General features: G+C 38.7%; 2 protein-coding genes across 2 annotated transcripts in view; one reads left to right on the top strand and one right to left on the bottom strand.

The window, feature by feature from the left end:
- Positions 1–3,400, bottom strand: part of LOC122658012 (thioredoxin-like protein CDSP32, chloroplastic) — a 28,256-nt gene extending 24,856 nt beyond the window's left edge. Inside the window, exon 1 of the mRNA XM_043852849.1 lies at positions 3,396–3,400. The gene's annotated coding sequence lies outside the window, so the exon portion shown is untranslated. The remainder of the gene's footprint in view (positions 1–3,395) is intronic.
- Positions 2,769–12,533, top strand: LOC122658010 (tetracycline resistance protein, class A-like). Its single transcript, XM_043852846.1, has 14 exons — positions 2,769–2,983; positions 6,453–6,564; positions 7,324–7,436; positions 8,555–8,677; positions 8,838–9,043; positions 9,284–9,359; positions 10,827–10,913; positions 11,030–11,110; positions 11,228–11,260; positions 11,341–11,394; positions 11,477–11,518; positions 11,862–11,940; positions 12,019–12,089; positions 12,209–12,533. The coding sequence occupies exons 1-14, from the start codon at positions 2,813–2,815 to the stop codon at positions 12,296–12,298; spliced, it is 1,338 nt and encodes a 445-aa protein (XP_043708781.1). The 5' UTR covers positions 2,769–2,812; the 3' UTR covers positions 12,299–12,533.
- The last annotated feature ends 4,668 nt before the right edge of the window (positions 12,534–17,201 follow it).

The raw sequence follows: 17,201 nt of genomic DNA, 5'->3' as shown, positions 1-17,201 counted from the left end.
AGGCGGTTAGATGGTTATGTGTCTAGGCGTGGCTCCGCACGACGGATTAGGGTTCCTTTTCCCTTTCTTTATATAATTTATTTGCAATTTGGATTTTATTCGCTTCATCCTAAGCAATTCATTTTGCATGTATGGCTTATTGTATCCAGCTATTAAGTACACATTTTAGTTCTCTTAGGGTAGAATCAATATTTCCCTTCAGATGGTATATAACTTAGCATGACCATCAAGAAAGTATCATTGTTTGCAATAACAAGAAAAAAGAAAAAAGTGTTTGAATAGGGTTATTTTGGCTTTTGTGCCTTGTAAATCCTGTTCTGTCATTCAACTAAGTAAACCTGGGTCATCCAATCACTATGCATGGGAGGGCATAAAAAATTATGGAAAAAGAACGCTGTTTGGTGGCATGGCTCATGCACCAGACATAAGAGTGCAAAAGTACTGCCCATCCATCTTCTTCTGAAATAAAAATTTTCTTATGTGTTGATGTTCCTACACACATTGTCAATGGCCTGCGCACTAGTGTAAGGGCTACACGACCAAGCAACGATCTCTTGACCAAAAAAATATATGTTTCTGAATACCTTGATGGCTTGATTGTATTATAATTTATTAGGAAGCAATCAAGAAGCATTGAGGGTAGGTTCAATTCGGGAAACAATCTCTCCATGAAGCGGGGTTAAGGTTGTGTACATTATGATTTATGACCTTTCGTAGACTCTACAATTGCAGGAGTTTCGTACAATGGGTATGCCTTTTTTTTTTTCAATCAAGAAGCATTCTTGAGCTCTCCATCATTTAGCCTATTAACAAAAGTATATTCACCCTTAGTTTTTTTTTTGTATGAGAAAATGTTCCCCGGGGGGTCACGCCCAGACAGTGGGGGTGGGGGGCGAAATGACTGATCCACACCTCAAAAAAGGCAGAAATCCCACCAGCGTATATGTTCTCATTGGCTGCCGCGCACACATGGCCCCTACGCTCCCTTATAGAGAACTGCTCCCCTTTTTTATATATAATTTTAATGAAAACATTCACCTTGATTACGAAAGAAACTAGTAGGGATATCAACAATAGTGGGTTAGTGGTGAAAAAACACTAATAGATAATTAACCTAAAGGAAATCAAGTGTGGCCTCTAGGGAAAGAAAGATTCTTGTAGCACGTTTGTCTGGCTCAATTATGAGGAATTCCATCCTCAAGCTGCAAAAGAGAAGAGTATGATGAAATGGAGTTTGTTTTGTAATTTTTTGGGTGCATCTTGTTGTAACCAAAATGGTGAAGAAGTTGTAGTCTTTTGTCTTATTCCTTAACTGTTCATTAAATCAAGATTTTTATATAATTTGAAACTGATTCATCATTATGCCATTCTTAAGAGTTGTTATTATCTTGTATACTTCTTGAGTACACATGTAAAACAGCCGTACTTTACCCTTATTAAAAGAAGAAGTTTATAAAACTAAAAATACAAAAAAACTAAGGTTACAACTTATTTTTACTAATTTTAGTTACAACAAGATTTTTGTTTTTTTAAAAGGATTTTCTTCTCGTCACTATGCCTAGTGAGTTTAAACTCTAGTATTTGCCACATGGTAGTACATAGGTTAGTCCATGTGATAGATGGCTTACAAAAGATTCTATTTTTTATTTTATACTCATCTCCGCTTGATTTTATTTTTTAAAGGATCTCAATTTAATGAAATTTTAGTAATTATGCTTAAACTTTGAATAATAGTTTGAGCTACTTTCCTTTCTTACTATACATTAAAATTTGGTCATTGATTCTACAAAAAAAAAAATTTTTTAGGTCATTGAAAATGTATATGGGGTCTCTATAACATGTACTAACCCCAAGTGGCAAATAATGAAACGTTATATACTTAAACTTCACTAGGCTACTGACACCTAGAAGGACTCAAAACAATTATCTTTCCCTTGAAGTTTATTCTTGTAAGAAAAAAATCATCTCCAATTCACTAAAAGTGTAGTGCGGTGCATTTCGAAGTGGAGATGTCGACACCAGGCAGACGCGACATCCAATAGTACGAAGCTCAAGAAGAAAGAAAAAGAAAAAAACTGGGGTGGTACAGCTTGGACCGTTAGATATCACGCTTGCCAGGTGTCGACCTCTTCATCTTGAACTGCACAATACTGCACCATGGGGGAATTGGAGAGGATTTTAACTTGGAAACTACGCTACCTTGAACGTAGTTGTCGGGACTTAACTCCTCTCTGGTTCCTTGCCTGGTCAGGTTCGTAGGTTCCTCTCATAGGGGACCGGAAATGACGACCTCAGCCCCTGCCCGAACACACTACTCGGGTGGGGTGAGGTTGTCATTTTCGCCCTCCCTATGAGAGGAACCTATGAACCTGACCGCGCAGGAACGTGAGAGGAGAAAAATTCTAGTTGTCGTATAATGGTATTGTCTTTTGTTTGGTTGGTCGGTTGATCAATTAAAAACATAAACCAAAACAAAAAAAAGTTAAGGAGAAAGAGACCTGGTTTCTGGAATGAGGAATCTTATTTATGACTTTAACTTCTCTCTCTCTCTCTCTCTTTTTCATCTCTTTAACGGTTAATTTGAACCCAGAAAGAGAATGAAGTAGCCGTTTGTGGTGTATATATACACACGCCGCTTTGGGCTTTACCGTCTAAATTTTTTTCTTAATTTCACTTTATTTGCCTTCTCTTTTTCTTTTTCTCTTAAATAGGTGTTTCTTATCTTTCTCTTTGTTTCTCTGAGAGAGAGAGGGAGAGAGAGGGAGAGAGAGAGAGAAAGAGAAAGAAAGAGAATTGAAGAAGATTGGTAGAGATGGCGGAGATGGGATTTGCAGGGTTGAGCCACCTCTTTGTGACGGTTTTTCTGTACTACTCGGCCAATTTCATGGTGATACCAGCTATCACTGACGTTACAATGTCTGCTCTCTGCCCTGCCATGGATGAATGCTCCATTGCTATCTATCTCACTGGATTCCAACAAGCGGTATGTCTTCTCTTCTTCTAATTAATTCGCTTTTCAAAGTTCTCTGTTTTTTTTGCTGTAGTGTCTCTGTTTTTTAGTTTCTTTCTTCAACAATTCTTTAAGAATGGCGCACACTATTGCTATATTATTTTCTTCTCCTCTGTCTCTGTATTAGCATATGGAGTGATGCAAAGTGAGACACTATTTAGTTTTCTATCGTTTAAAACTCCATTTTAGTTGTTTTTTTTGACTCGAAGTCATACTAACAGAGTATCTGGTCACTGAGTCAACCAACGAGTCATTGAGAAAATAAGGCCACAATTTGTTTAGAGGGGAATGTGGGGTGGGATTTTTGAAAAGATGAGACTCACATGTTTGTGGGGTACGATTTGTTGGGGTGGAATTGGTGGGATTTTGGATAGGTTAGGGGTAGGATTTTGAAGTGCCGCATACCAGACAAAGCTGTTAATGATGTTCTCTTAGCTTTTGTAAATTCATCACCCAAGATAATCAAACAAGGTTGGGGAGGGATTATGAAGTGCCAAATCAGCATTTTCTCCTTCCAATTCGCCCACCTCACCTAAATCCCCTTTAAAACAAACGGAGCCTAAGGGTATTAGTAGTTAAGGGAAGGGAATCACTGCCCGGCTACGTGGGGGTAGGGTAGTCATTTCACGGTGTCTTGCGTCTGGCGTAGGTGTTGCATAGCATACGCTAACATCTCCCTATGTCTATCTCTCTCTCCTCCTACAATAGGGGCCAGGTATACATATGTCATTTCATAGAAGGGAGGAGAGAGATAGACATAGGGAGACACTAACGTATGTTAACGCAACAAAAAAAAAACAAAAATATGCTTAACAAATACTTTCCTAAATAAGGAAGAGTTTGTTGTTGTTAGGCTGCATGGCCTGCGCTAGTACAGGATCCAATGCGATCGCAAACATGGGCATCCATGGAGAAGAACGAAGTGATCATTTCATTGCCCCATGTGAGAGAAAACAAGCACAAAGGTGTCAACTGTTAAGCATTTAGAAAGTGCTAAAGACACATGCAACTTGCATGTGTCTTTAGCACTTGGGTTGGGTGGTGATAAAAGTGGGAGCATTAATCTCACAAAGTTCGTGTGTAATTAGAAATTAATTAGCATTTCTTTGAGTAAAAAGGATTTTACCTACTTATTTGTCCAATCCATTCGGCTCATGAGGTTGGAAAATGACATAATGGGAGCTTTTGGGTGGAATGTTTGCATATGATTTTAGACAATGGTGGACCAACAAAATTGAGTCTATGTGTCAGATCCCACTTAAGTTTTATCAAATATTTATTTGATAAAAGTTTTAGAAAGATTTACATAATTGAGAGGAATAGGTACGCTAGCACCCTATGTGTCTCTTTCTTTTTCGCTTGTTGCAATAACTCTCTTATCCCTCAAAGGGAGGAAGAGAGAGAGAAACAAACAGAGTGCTAGCATACCCAGTCTTTTTCCTTTACATAATTATGATTATAAAACTTTCTTTTTCCTTTACAAAAGTTCTTTACATTTCTCTATTTTCTTGCGAAAAAGAATATTTAGATGTGAAATTGAACCTTGTTGGTTCTCATTAAAACACCTTCTAGATGATATCTTTAATCCAGAGTTAACCCATGAAATATGATTGATGACAAGAATCCAAGCTGGACATGGCTTTACGCCTCTAATGTAAGGGTTGATCCATTGCACATCGTTATACTATGGAAAATTATCTCCTCCAGTTCCCTGCCCGGTCTAGTTCCCCAGTGCCTCTAATAAGGGGGGTGTGGACCACACCCGGGCAAAATGTTCAGGTACGAGTAGGTGGTCATTGCGCTCCCCCTTGTTAGGGGCATGGGGGAACTGGGCCGGGTAGGGAACTGGAGGGGATAAAGATCCCTATACTACATCTACATTAGCGTTGGGCACTGGGTTTTACCCATATGTACAAAGGATTTAGTTTTTCTTCACAGTATTGTGTTACACTAAAAAGGCAAAGAAGTAAGATTATAACTTTTTTATTAACTTCGGTTACAACAAGATTTTCCCAAATATAAAAACCCAAACAGGGGATATAAGTGATACATCCATCCGGTTGAATAAGAAAATGAGATTCAATTTTAGAATTGGGGTATAGAGCCATGGATTGGGTGCATTTTCTGTTCTAAGACATATTGGTACTTTTAGTTGAAAAATATAGCGTTACTAAGCTTTGTTTACTTGAATTTTGAAGTTTTCCAAAAATTTTTAGGAAAAAAGAACGCTACTCGGTTACGTTCTTTCCGGCAAAAGTACTGCCTTACCAACATGAAATAAAAAATCGCATCTATATTGATGCACCTGTGTGCACTAGCATGGATCAAAATACTCTGCAGTTCCTTTGTAGTTTGGGTCTGCGAGGCTCGACACGTGAAAGATGCTTCACCCAACAATGCGAGCTCAAGCAGAAAGAAAAAAATATATATATAACAACTGGGTCTGTCCTCTAGCTCGCACTATTGGATGAAGCATTTTTTTTACATGTAGAGCTCGCAAACCCAAACTACAAAGGCACCGCAAGATTAAGCACTGTTGTGTTGGTGCATGCACTACATGACTAAACAACGATCTCTCCCTCTCTTCTCCCCCTTTTTTTTTTTTTTTTTTTTTTTAAATTTCCCCAAGGCCCTTGTGTAAGTGTGTGGATGGGTTCCTAGGATTCATACAACAACAACTTAGTCTTATCCCAATTAAACGGGATCAACTACATGGATCCTTGCTCTCCAATCAGCTTTAATCAGCTTTATTTGAAGTTCGTAGGATTAATAAGGTTACTCTTTTATAGTGCTAGTAGTTATTCTTCCTTATAGTCATTCCAAATTATCATGTCATGGTCTATTGAATAAATAATTTCTACAGAAGTTGGGGTTAAAAGTTTTGGAACGACTGTCTAATTTATTCAACAAGTTGATATGATCAGCCTTTCTAAACAATTTGAACCTTTGAATATAAGAATGGGGAAGAGTTCTATGTGAGGGAGTGTGGCTTCTACACGTGTGCGAAAGCATCTAGGGATGTAATTTCTGATTTTCATAAGGCGTGAGGCGGTCATTTCGCATCCCCTCTGTGTCTAGGTATGGATGGTACACTTCCGCACAAGAAACTTTTCTCCTATAAGAATTTATCTTTTATGGGATAGGTTTGGGTATGCCGTTAACTTTCGATGAACTAGCAGCATACACCAATCACTGGGTTGAACACAAAAGGGCAAAAGGGTCATTTTCAAAAGAGAAGGGGAGATGATGACACATGTTGGAACAAGATATAACGCTAGAGGATATTGAAATGATCAAATTTAATTTTTCTATAATAACTTACAAGATATAATTTAGACAAAATTTCAATTTTTTTTTGCTTTCCCTAGTTTAATTAACCTCTTTCAAAACCTTGATCTTGGAAGGATTCCAAGCCTATTCATGTATTTGTATTTTGATGCAGATCATAGGGTTAGGAACGCTTGTTATGATGCCTATCATTGGGAACTTGTCAGATGAGTATGGGAGAAAAACAATGCTCGCACTCCCAATGTCTCTCTCCATTATTCCCTTAGGTATTTTCATTTACTTTTCTAGTATTTGTTTTCAATCTCATGGCTTTGTTTGGTTGTGCAAGTAAAGAGAAGGGGGAAATTTCTTACTTGAAACCAATAAATTATTAAATTTAATTGGTGAGTTTAGTTAAAGTTATGGATTCCTCTATCACTAGTTGTCACCATATCTAGTGAAATATAACGTTTCACTATTTACCACATATATCTCAATGGCCAAATTTTAATCCAAAGTAAGCAAATAAGGTTTCCCAAACTCTTATTCAAAGTTTTAGTAAAACTATCAAAATGTCATCAAAATCTTTTGTAATTTTAGCTACTTCCTCTCCTCTCATTTTAAGCTGAAATTGTACCAATGAGATACTTGTTATGATCTTCTATCAAATGGATTAGCCGATGTACTGTCATGTGGCAAATAGTAAAGCATTATACTTCACTAGGCATAATGAAGGGGAAGAAAACGTTAAATTAAATAATCAGATTTAGAATGTTTTAAAGTTACTTGCATAATAATGGTAATAATAAAAAGGAAAAAAAAGAATGTTGTTTGGTCGCGTCCCCTACGCCCAGGCATATGGGTGGCGAAATGACTATCTGAGCTATATTGGATGCTTGGGCGTACGCTCCATTTATAGTCCCCACACTGGCGTAGGAGCCACGCAACTAAGTAGCATTCTCTCACCCTAATACAAATATGCAATAATCATGGGGGCTTCTAAATTTCTCTTTCCTTAATAATAATAATGATGTTTATGGTTACAGCAATATTGGCTTATAGAAGGACGAAGCAATTCTTCTACGTGTACTACGTGCTCAGGATTCTCACTTCCATGTTTTGTGAAGGCAGCGTCCAATGCCTCTCTCTCGCCTATGTGGTATGTGGTAACCTTCACTCTTATTAACAACCACCTTCCATTATGTACCAAAATGGGCTTATCCTGCTGGTTTTCGGGCCAAGGTCCGCGACAAATTCTAGCAAATTATAAGCCCATCCTTGAGCCTGCACGGTCTAGAAAGCCCATTGTTACTATACGGCTGGCTGGATTTCCAACCCAGCTGGTCTGATTAATAATATAGCTCTGTGGTCGGTTCCGGCCAGGGCCAGCCTAGTACCACCTTTCAAATTGCCGTATGTTCAGCCCTTCCACGGTATAGCCATAATTAGGGTGCGACTGGGCACCCTAAGTCCCTTTAACTCAGCCTTGACCCATCCCTGATTGAACCTGGGTTGGGCTGGGATAGGCTGAGATGACCCTAAATTACGCTGCCAATCACCATGTTCGATGTAATTATGTATAATTATATTGGGAAAGAGAATGCTACCTGGGCATGTGTAGTACGCTGCCCCTGTGCCTAGGTGAAATGGCCGCCGTCATCGGGAATTTTGCCTTTCCATTGGGGTATGATAGCCATTTCACTCGCCCTTTGTTTGGGTACAAGGGCAACGCACCACACGCGCCCATGTAGCGTTCTTTCTCCCAATTATATTATATATTATTATAAAGACATGTATATATATATATACCAGACTGCGTTCAGCCTATGCCCAGACATATGGGTCACGTAACCTGACAACAATCTTCTGCCCTATATAGGGGGAACTACTTCTATGTTTGAGAGCGTAGTGTATGCTAGCAGTCTATCCCTCTCCCCCCACAACAGAAGGACAAATATGTCATGTATAGCAGTATAGGGGGAGGAGAGATAGTCTCAGGAGGTGCTAGCATTTGTTACGCTCCTGGATAGAGTTCATTTTCTCATATTTACACGAGACCTCAGCCCATGTTCGGCCCGACCCAATCCCAAGTCTGCAAATTGAGTCATGGTCCAGTCCGTGGGCTGAAAAGCCCAACAGCCCAGGCCCTATCGGGCTCAGGTAAGCTCCGGCTATCCAGATTCCGGACCAAAACTTGAACCCATAGCCAGAAAGAATGGTTCTTCACTTCTTTGTACCCGATAATGGCATTTTGGTAATTGTGCAACTAATCGGCAGGCAGACAACATTCCGGAGGGTCGAAGAGCGTCGGCTTTCGGGATTCTGTCGGGTATCGTGTCTATAGCATTCATCTGTGGAACTCTAACTGCTCGCTTCCTCTCCACTGCTTTGACATTTCAGGTCTCTCTTTTTCTTTTCAGTTTTTTTTTTTTTTTGAGTATTTGGAGAAGAAAACCATATCTTTTTGCTCCTCGATCACTTCTCGACTTGAATCTCCATTACTCCCGTGACTGAAGATCTTTTGGGGGCAGTCGTCGCTGAAATTTCAAATGTCTTCCAGGTTTCAGCGACAGTGGCGGTGCTTGCAGCCTTGTACATGAAAGTTTTCGTTAGGGATTCAATCGGCGGCATTGATGCGGCTTCCCTGCGAACAATCTCCAAGAAGACAAACAATGTTGTTCACTTCGATGACGATTCCTCCAGGAAGATACGACTGTTTAGTAGAATCCCTTCAGTGGAAGAGATTCTTTACCTTTTGAGGATTAGGTAACTACATTCCATTCACCGAAACGTTCAAAATTTCAACCTAAACTCTGGATCTCTGTACTGCAATTCACGCTTTCCATGATTGAATTTGGCATTCTTCAATATAAGTATCTAAGATTAGGCCTTATGGATTCCATTCTTTCCTAAGATTCCAGGTTTCGAAAATTGGTTTTTCACATCTTATTTGTTTTTTTTTTATTACTTATTTTTTTTTATGGATTATATGATTTCATTCTGCAGCACAACCTTTTCACAAGTAACAGTTGTTGCATTCTTCAACAATCTTGCTGAGAGCGCGCTTTCTTCTTCTTTATTGGTACTTCCCCACCATGAAACCCAAGTAGGAATTAAATTGAAGTAGCTATAATTAATCTCTTTGGGATACTACATCTGTAATTTCCCCAACTGCTAAAGTCTTAAACTATTGATTGCACTTATCGTGCTTACTAAGTATATCACTGATGAGTAATATTTGTTTTCCAATTCCAATTATCTGTTTAGTACTTCAAGTTGTTAATTCAAAAGTGCTAGCACAAGGAGGTCATAAAATGAGGAATAGTAGAACTTAAATAGGAGGAAACATGGTGGCCTCTCTTGGTGCTAGTGTATTGGGTGCTTCTCATATTGGGGATGTGGTCATCTCCGCTAGTGTTGGGTCGTTGGTTCCATTTTGCTCCACTGTTAAAGGTGCTGAAGTTATGAACAAAAGGCACCATTGAAGGTGCTACAGTGAGTGACGATGACAACGTTGAGGGTGCTGTTGTGTGTGGGCTAGATAATGATGTATCTAAAGTTGTGGTGGGGCCCATGCATCTTGCTGATGATGAGTGCGGCGTGATGAGAGATGGTCTCATCTTGCGTGAAGGTGAACTAGCTGATGTGGATAATGGCTTTGGGTTGGGGGCGGCTGGTGTTATTGATGATCTTCTCTTAGAAGGAAATTCCTCTAAGATAAAAAAAGAATAAAAAGAAAAAGAAAGGAAAGAAAAATGGGTCGAGTGTTTGTAGAAGAAGCTCGAGAGTGTGTAAGCCTCCTCCTCCGAAATGGGATCCAAGAGCCCCTGCGGTAGGGGTCAAAATTGGCAGAATAAAAGACTCATCTCAATTGAATAATTTGGTGATCTCAGATTCTATTTCAACAATTGCAGAAGATAGTGATGTTGCCAATCCGGTTTGGAGTGATTTTGGCGATGAAGGAGATGTGGGATCTGTGGGTGTTTTTTTGGATTGTTGTTCTCCTGTGGGGGCCCTAGGGTATGACCTTGTCATCAATACTCTGCGGGGAGATCTTGATTTGAATGTCAGGGTTCTTGGTGTTAATGGTAGGGGAGAACTTGGGTCTAATGGTGTCAATTTGGATTGGGTGAACCTTCATTTGCTTCTAAGAATCAAAGCGAGAGCTGGGTGGTTCCTCCCATTCCTCCATATAATCCTAATGAAAAGAAAGTCAACTTTAGAGGAAACATTTTATTTCTTTGGCAGGGAATCTACATGCTGCCCGCGTGTATTAAAATCTACAGGCTCCATCAATGAGGGGGCAGGAGACGGTTCGTCAAGTAGGGGGAGATTGAAGAGAGAGAATGAGTGGGAAGTGAGTTGGAGTAGAGAGACTGTGAGAGGGCTGTGCATACCGACAGTGTGTACAGCCTTTTCCCTCATTCCCTTTCTGTTATACAGATATTTGAAGCATTTATCGTAATAATGTCATATAATTTAAGCCATTGCTCTCACATGCGTACTCAAAATGTTCTCAATAATAATTGAAATTTTTACTACTGTGCAGTACTTTTTAAAAGCCCGTTTCCACTTTAGCAAAGATCAATTTGCGGATTTATTGTTGATATCAGGGTTTGCAGGGGCCATCTCTCAGGTAGGTTTCCACAGAATTTTTCATTGCAGCTCCATTTTATCCTTCTGCAGATCTCTTTTACCAAGACATTGCAGTCAAAGTATGTTATTTAAATTGATTCATGATTTATCATGTAGCTAGTTCTTATGCCCATATTAGTACCATTTTTGGGAGAGGAAAAGTTGCTTATGATAGGGCTTTTTGCTAGTTGCACACATGTGAGTACCTAGTTCCCTTCTGTTGCCTGTTTTACCATCAAGTTTATCATTTGATTCTCATTTGTTTTCTTTGCTTGTAATTTTGGAGTTAATGTTCTATTTCTTGGAACAATGCAGATGTTTCTTTATGCCATAGCATGGTCTTCTTGGGTAAACCTTCTTGGAACTAAATCAGCAGGCTATGCAAATGTTACATCACAATTCTGTTTTGACATTTTACATACTTGCAGGTTCCATATGTCGCCTCTATGTTCTCTATTTTGCTTGTTTTCGCACCTCCGTGTGTGAGTTCCTCACCTCTGCCATAACTTCTATTCTTTTGGTGGGGAATCACATTTTGTAATGTGATGTTCCTAATTTGTGCAGTTAAGGAGCATTGCTTCCAAACAAGTTGGTCCCACTGAGCAGGTACCAATAGGGGTTTTGATTAGTTTGATGGATTTATTTTAGTTCTATGACTTTGATTGATGACAAGTACTTCATATAGAATTCACCAATTTGAATTGTCTAGAAGTTTGTTGTTGTGGAAAACTGAAAATTATTCATAGTTTATGAATTTAGCCACCTGAATCCAATTAGAAGGACCATCAAATGTTCTGCCCTAAGAAGATCTTGTATGCATGCCATCCATACTCTAGAAGGATAGACAATGAGGGGGTTCCCATATCTCAAGAAGAACAGAAGTTTATCTTCCAGAAAAGTGACAGACACTCAAATTTCCCATTTTATGGCTGATCAAACCTTATTTCAGGGGAAAGCTCAAGGATGTCTTTCAGGCATATGTTCACTCGCCAATATTATTTCTCCATTAGCTTTGACTCCTCTGACAGGTAACAGGAAAACCGATTTAAACCATAAAACTGTGTTTGCCGTATAAAAACTAACAATCAACCATTCTGTTCTTCCAGCATTGTTCCTATCAAAAAATGCACCATTTCACTTCCCAGGCTTCAGTATTATGTCCATTGGATTTTTCCTAGTAAGTGCTTTTCCATTCTAGAGTGGGTTGCTTCATGTATGATGCTAGATTTGTTATATCATCATAAAGAAGAAAAGACCATCAAGGGTAGATTTTGACAAAGAACACTTTCTCTGCAGTTGATAGCCTTCATACAGAGTACAAGGATTAGAGTAGATCCTCCAATTTCAAGCTACAAAATTAGCAACAGCGACTATATGGAGGCCTAGCATTCGACAAGAAAAAGTTTCAGACATAGAACAGCAACTCTACTCTAGGCTTCCATCTTGATCTTGGTGACACTCTTAACTCGTTCCACGTGTCAAAGCCATACTATTACATGTAAAAGAGAGCTGAATTTGAGGACTCATTACCTCTTTGGTTCAAACAATCTCAAAACTGATGCCTTTGTTTAAATTCCCACACCCAATTGTATTTATTAGAGAATCTGTCAACCATTCATGATGCTTGGCTGTAGCTGGTGGTTGGTGTCTTCTCCATCCAGTGGGAATTAGATCAACTTGTTCAACTTTTCCGTTCACAAGGGTAAAAGAAATCAAGATTAAGAGCTGTTAGTGGTGTGAATCTTTTGTGTTGCATCCTGATATATTGTGTTTATAAACCCCTCTGTTCAGTTCTTCCTTGTCATTTTTTTTTTCTCTGACAGAGACTCATTTTATTTGGCTTATGATTGACTAATTTTCAGATGCCTTAGTTCAATTAGTTCTTCCCCATTTCGTTTCTTTTTGGATGCAGTTCAATGATCAACTTCGATGAGTAATAGAGACTCATTTAGTTTTTCCCCCCATTTCGTTTCTTTTAGGAAGTGGTCCAATGAGCTACTTCGATGAGTAATGGAGAATCATACCAAACTCGCAAACTATAATGACAGGATAAATTAGCAAAAATATCAGTTTTGATGTCACCGGGCGAATGAAAGTTGGTGGAAAAGTATGTTGGGACTTGGGTAGAATTCATCCTTTAAAACTAACGCATGAAACCCTAACAAAGTTGAACACCGAGTGGTTCTCTTGTGTCTTGCGTGCCATAGACTTCAGCAGATCTTTTTTTCGTTTTTTGAATTTTGAAATTCATATTCATTCCGTGTTCCTTTTGAATCAGATATTTCAAAACCTCCTGGAATTGAAAAAGAAATTTTCTACCCATCCATTCCGTGTGCAATTTTATATTTTAAAAATAAATTGGCCACCTCCCCAGTTAGCCAGCGAACGGATAGCTAATAATATATTTAATAATATAAGAGGATAAGGCGAATACGTCAGGAATGGCCGAAAACTAGTCATTGAATTGGGCTCAAAACAGGGGGCCATTTACAGCCAAGCTTAGCAAGGACACCTGAGTAGTTAACTAATCTTTCAAAAGCTTGTTCGTTTGTATGATCTGTCTTTGCCGCGATTGCATCAAGGTCCAGCCGATTCCAATTCAGATCGGCCTTGAATCGGATTAGGAATTAAATGAGCCAGAATTAGGATCAGCCTCGATTGATTCTGATCCGAATCGATTTTTGGCAGATCAGATTCCGATTTTTGAATCCCTAGTTTGATCTATGGTGTTTATGCCGCCTACTCGTGCAACCGGCAAGCAGCCTCACATAGGCAACGGATGGCGTGGTCCCAGGATGGACCCCACCTGGGCAGGGTACTTGGGCAGGGCGATCATCCTCACGGGCAGCAGAGGATGAAAGTCCAGTTGATTAATGCAGGTGGCAATGGACCAAGTGAGACGGACTTGACGGTTGATCAATTAATTCTTTCTCTCCAGTCCCGGCCGCCACTACAGCACTACTACTGTCCAACGAATTGAATATTATCCTCTCTCTCCCTCTCCAATCCCGCCCGCCACTACAGCACTGCTACTGTCTAACGAAATGAATATTATGAGGAATTATGTTTTATCTACTACCTCCTGTCATGGGCCATGGAAGATCCATAATCCATGCCCATGCGACGTTCATTGCATATCTCTTGGCTCTTGTTTTTTTGGTAGAGCATATCTCTTGGCTCTTGCAGACTTGCACCGTGTGAATGATGAATATAATATGATCATGGATTCCCATTTTTCCAAACTCCACCCCCCTCTCTTTTTCTCAAATTCGGAGCATGTCATGTGTAATCTTTATAGGGTCGAAGAGAGATATAGATACATAGGGTGCGAGTTTACGGTATACTACTAAGTATATTTAACCTTTCCCTTAACATGTAAAACCAACTCATGTTGGTGACCTGAGAGAAGTTATCTTAAGTCAGTTTGGAAACATATGGGTTCCCTTCATTGGTTGAGATTTGAGAATAGTCGCACACATCACTTTCTCCCCCAAAGCACATATCCATAAAATAAAAAGTAGAACCAACTCAAGTGAGAGAACCATCCTAGGTTTGGATTCAGATCCTCCACTGCCGAGCTGCTGCCCGTAGGACCGTGCTGTCCAGACATGGTGAAGTGTGCAATGACTGCTTTACCCCCACTCAGGCAAGGCGCTTGGGCAGGGGTGAGGCGGTCATTGCACGCCTCGTCGTGCCTAGGCAGCACTGTCCTACCAGGCAGCTAGGTAGTAGAGGATCCAAATTGTTGGAAAACCGTCTTATAATAGAAAACATATGGATCCCCTTCCCTACGTTGCTAGCATCATACATTTTCTCAGTCTCTTTCTTCTTTGACATATAGAACCGAACCGTGCGAGATCCCCTCCATTGCTCCCATTGACTTGAGGTGAGAGATTCCATCCCAACGGGACAGTGTCACATCCCTGCTTAAAACAATATTCATTGATTTCCTCATTTTTCTGTAGTGATGGCGGTAGTGGTGGTGGTGGCGGTGGTGGTGGTGGTGGTGGTTGTGAGACCATTACAAGAAGATGAATGGTGATGTTTTATTTTTAACATGGAATTATTATTCTACCCATCAAATTAACCATGTGCTTATTAAAGAGCAAAAGTGAAATCAAAAGAAATAGAAATTCTGAAATAGCTATGGAGCTGTTTCAGAATTTATGTTTCACTTGATTTTCTATTTCATTGAAATAGGGTGCAAAAAACAGACAAAACAATTTCCAAAATAAAAATCACCCCTTGCAATTGAAATAGAAATCATATCAAATCAGATCTAATGGTGGTACCAATTTCAATTAATTAGAACTTTCATTAAAGGTTGTTACAAAATCAGGTGGAGGATTGGTTAGATATGTAAGTAGAGAAGCTATTTACCAAAAAAAAAAAAAAAAAAAAAAAAAAAAAAAAAAAAAAGAGAAGCTACTCCCACCCACCAATCTTCCCAATTGATCCTTTTCATTATTCAAACCAATTTCATAAGCAATTCAACATACCATACCAAGCTGCCAATTTTGAACTTGGAGAGGTGATTGAGCTTATTGTGGTTTTCTCGGATTTACTTTTATTGAATTGGCAATGAAAAGTTCTCTTTTATGTCTCTACGTCTCTATCAAGTCTCTTTAACTTTAGGTGCCGGGAAAGGAAGACAAATCCCATTTGGATAGTTCAGATAACTTTCTTTGGGTATGCTTCCAGTCTCATATAGCAGTTTTCTTTCAATTTCAAGAATATTCTTTTGTAAAAAATAAAAACACTGTTGGTGCAGTTTCTTTGAACCCTAGCACTTGAGTGCAAGAATCCAAGGAGGGTCCTTAACTTGATTCTCCTATGACTCAAGCGAGGCACCCGGATTGAGTAAAAAAATGAAACTTGGTTAAGAGTCATGAAAACTTGTCCAGGTTTAAGAAATGATCAAACTAAGTCTCAATCACTTCAAGTTTTCATTGATTCGGTGATTTTGCCCGAGTCATGTAAAACATTGAGTCTGATTTTTTTTATTTATTTATTTTTATATTGGGTCATATATTATTCATAGATCATAAGTTTAGTTTATAATTAAACAAAATCCTAGATTTTTTGTTTGTTTAGTCATTTTTTTTCCCCTTCTCATATAGAGGGAAAGGAAGAAAGACATTAAAAATATATAGAGGGAGAGGAAGAAAGACATTAAAAATAAGAAAAAAGCATGACTCACCATGACTAGATTTGACTTTACCAAGTCACCAAATTTTGAAAAGGGTGAGTCAGAATAAAAAAAAACCTGATTATCCAATTATGCTATAACGTAGCATGATTTGATCCCAATTGAAGGAACTAAAAGACTTAGGGGCAAGTTTAAAATGACCATAGGTGAAGTTGTGAAGAATGACATGTATAACTTGGGGCTTATGCCAAATATGACCTCAAATAGAGATTATTTGAGGGCAAAGATCTACATTGTCGACACCATTTAGTTTAGATTTTCCTGTTTTCCTGGGCAAGCCTCTTTCCTCTTACTCTCATTTCTCCATTTTTAATCTTCATTCCTCTTACTTCCCTTTCCCTTATGAGGACCTTCATTTTTCATACTTTGTCTTGAAAGGATCTATGTATCCCACTTGGGATAAAGCTGAGTTGTTGTTGTTGCTATGACATAACATGACCAAAAAACAATATTTTCCATGTGGTTAAGTGAGCTTGTAACAATTAAAGTGTCACGTTTCTACCAAAAAATAATAATAATAATAACTAAAGTGTCACATATAAAAAATATCTTCATATAAGATAAAAGAGCATCATGAATATAAGACTAATATTTTTATTATAAAAAAATAACCCCAATTATGATTTAGTTGACCGTGATTTGGCTAATATATAGACAAAATTGCTATTGGGGAGCAAAACCCCACAAAAAAATTATATATTAAGAAAGGGAAAAAGATCTCTGTCCAGGATTGTGGCCTACGCCAGCACTCCCATGAGTCTATCTCTCTCCTCCCATGTGAAAAGACACCTCTACCCCATGTTTTAAGGAAGAAAGAGATAGACACATGGAAGTGCTGGCATAGGCCACACTCCCGTACAGAAAACTGCTTCCTAATAAGAAAATAGGTTTAATATTTTATAGTTAGTTGTAAAGCTAAATAATAATATTTTATATAATGACATCATATATGTTAAGAGGGAAAGGTCATTTTCAACGAGTGTTGGAATGTATAATAGAAGGTTCTTGGTATTAATAGTGAGAGAAGAAAAATTATACAAGAGAACGTATATTTTAACGTCTGCATGTCGGTCTACATAA

This window comes from Telopea speciosissima, chromosome 4 (genome assembly GCF_018873765.1).
Source record: "Telopea speciosissima isolate NSW1024214 ecotype Mountain lineage chromosome 4, Tspe_v1, whole genome shotgun sequence".
Lineage (NCBI taxonomy): Eukaryota > Viridiplantae > Streptophyta > Magnoliopsida > Proteales > Proteaceae > Telopea > Telopea speciosissima.
The sequence above is the reverse complement of the archived record's forward strand: the minus strand, read 5'-3'. Positions and strand labels throughout refer to the sequence as shown.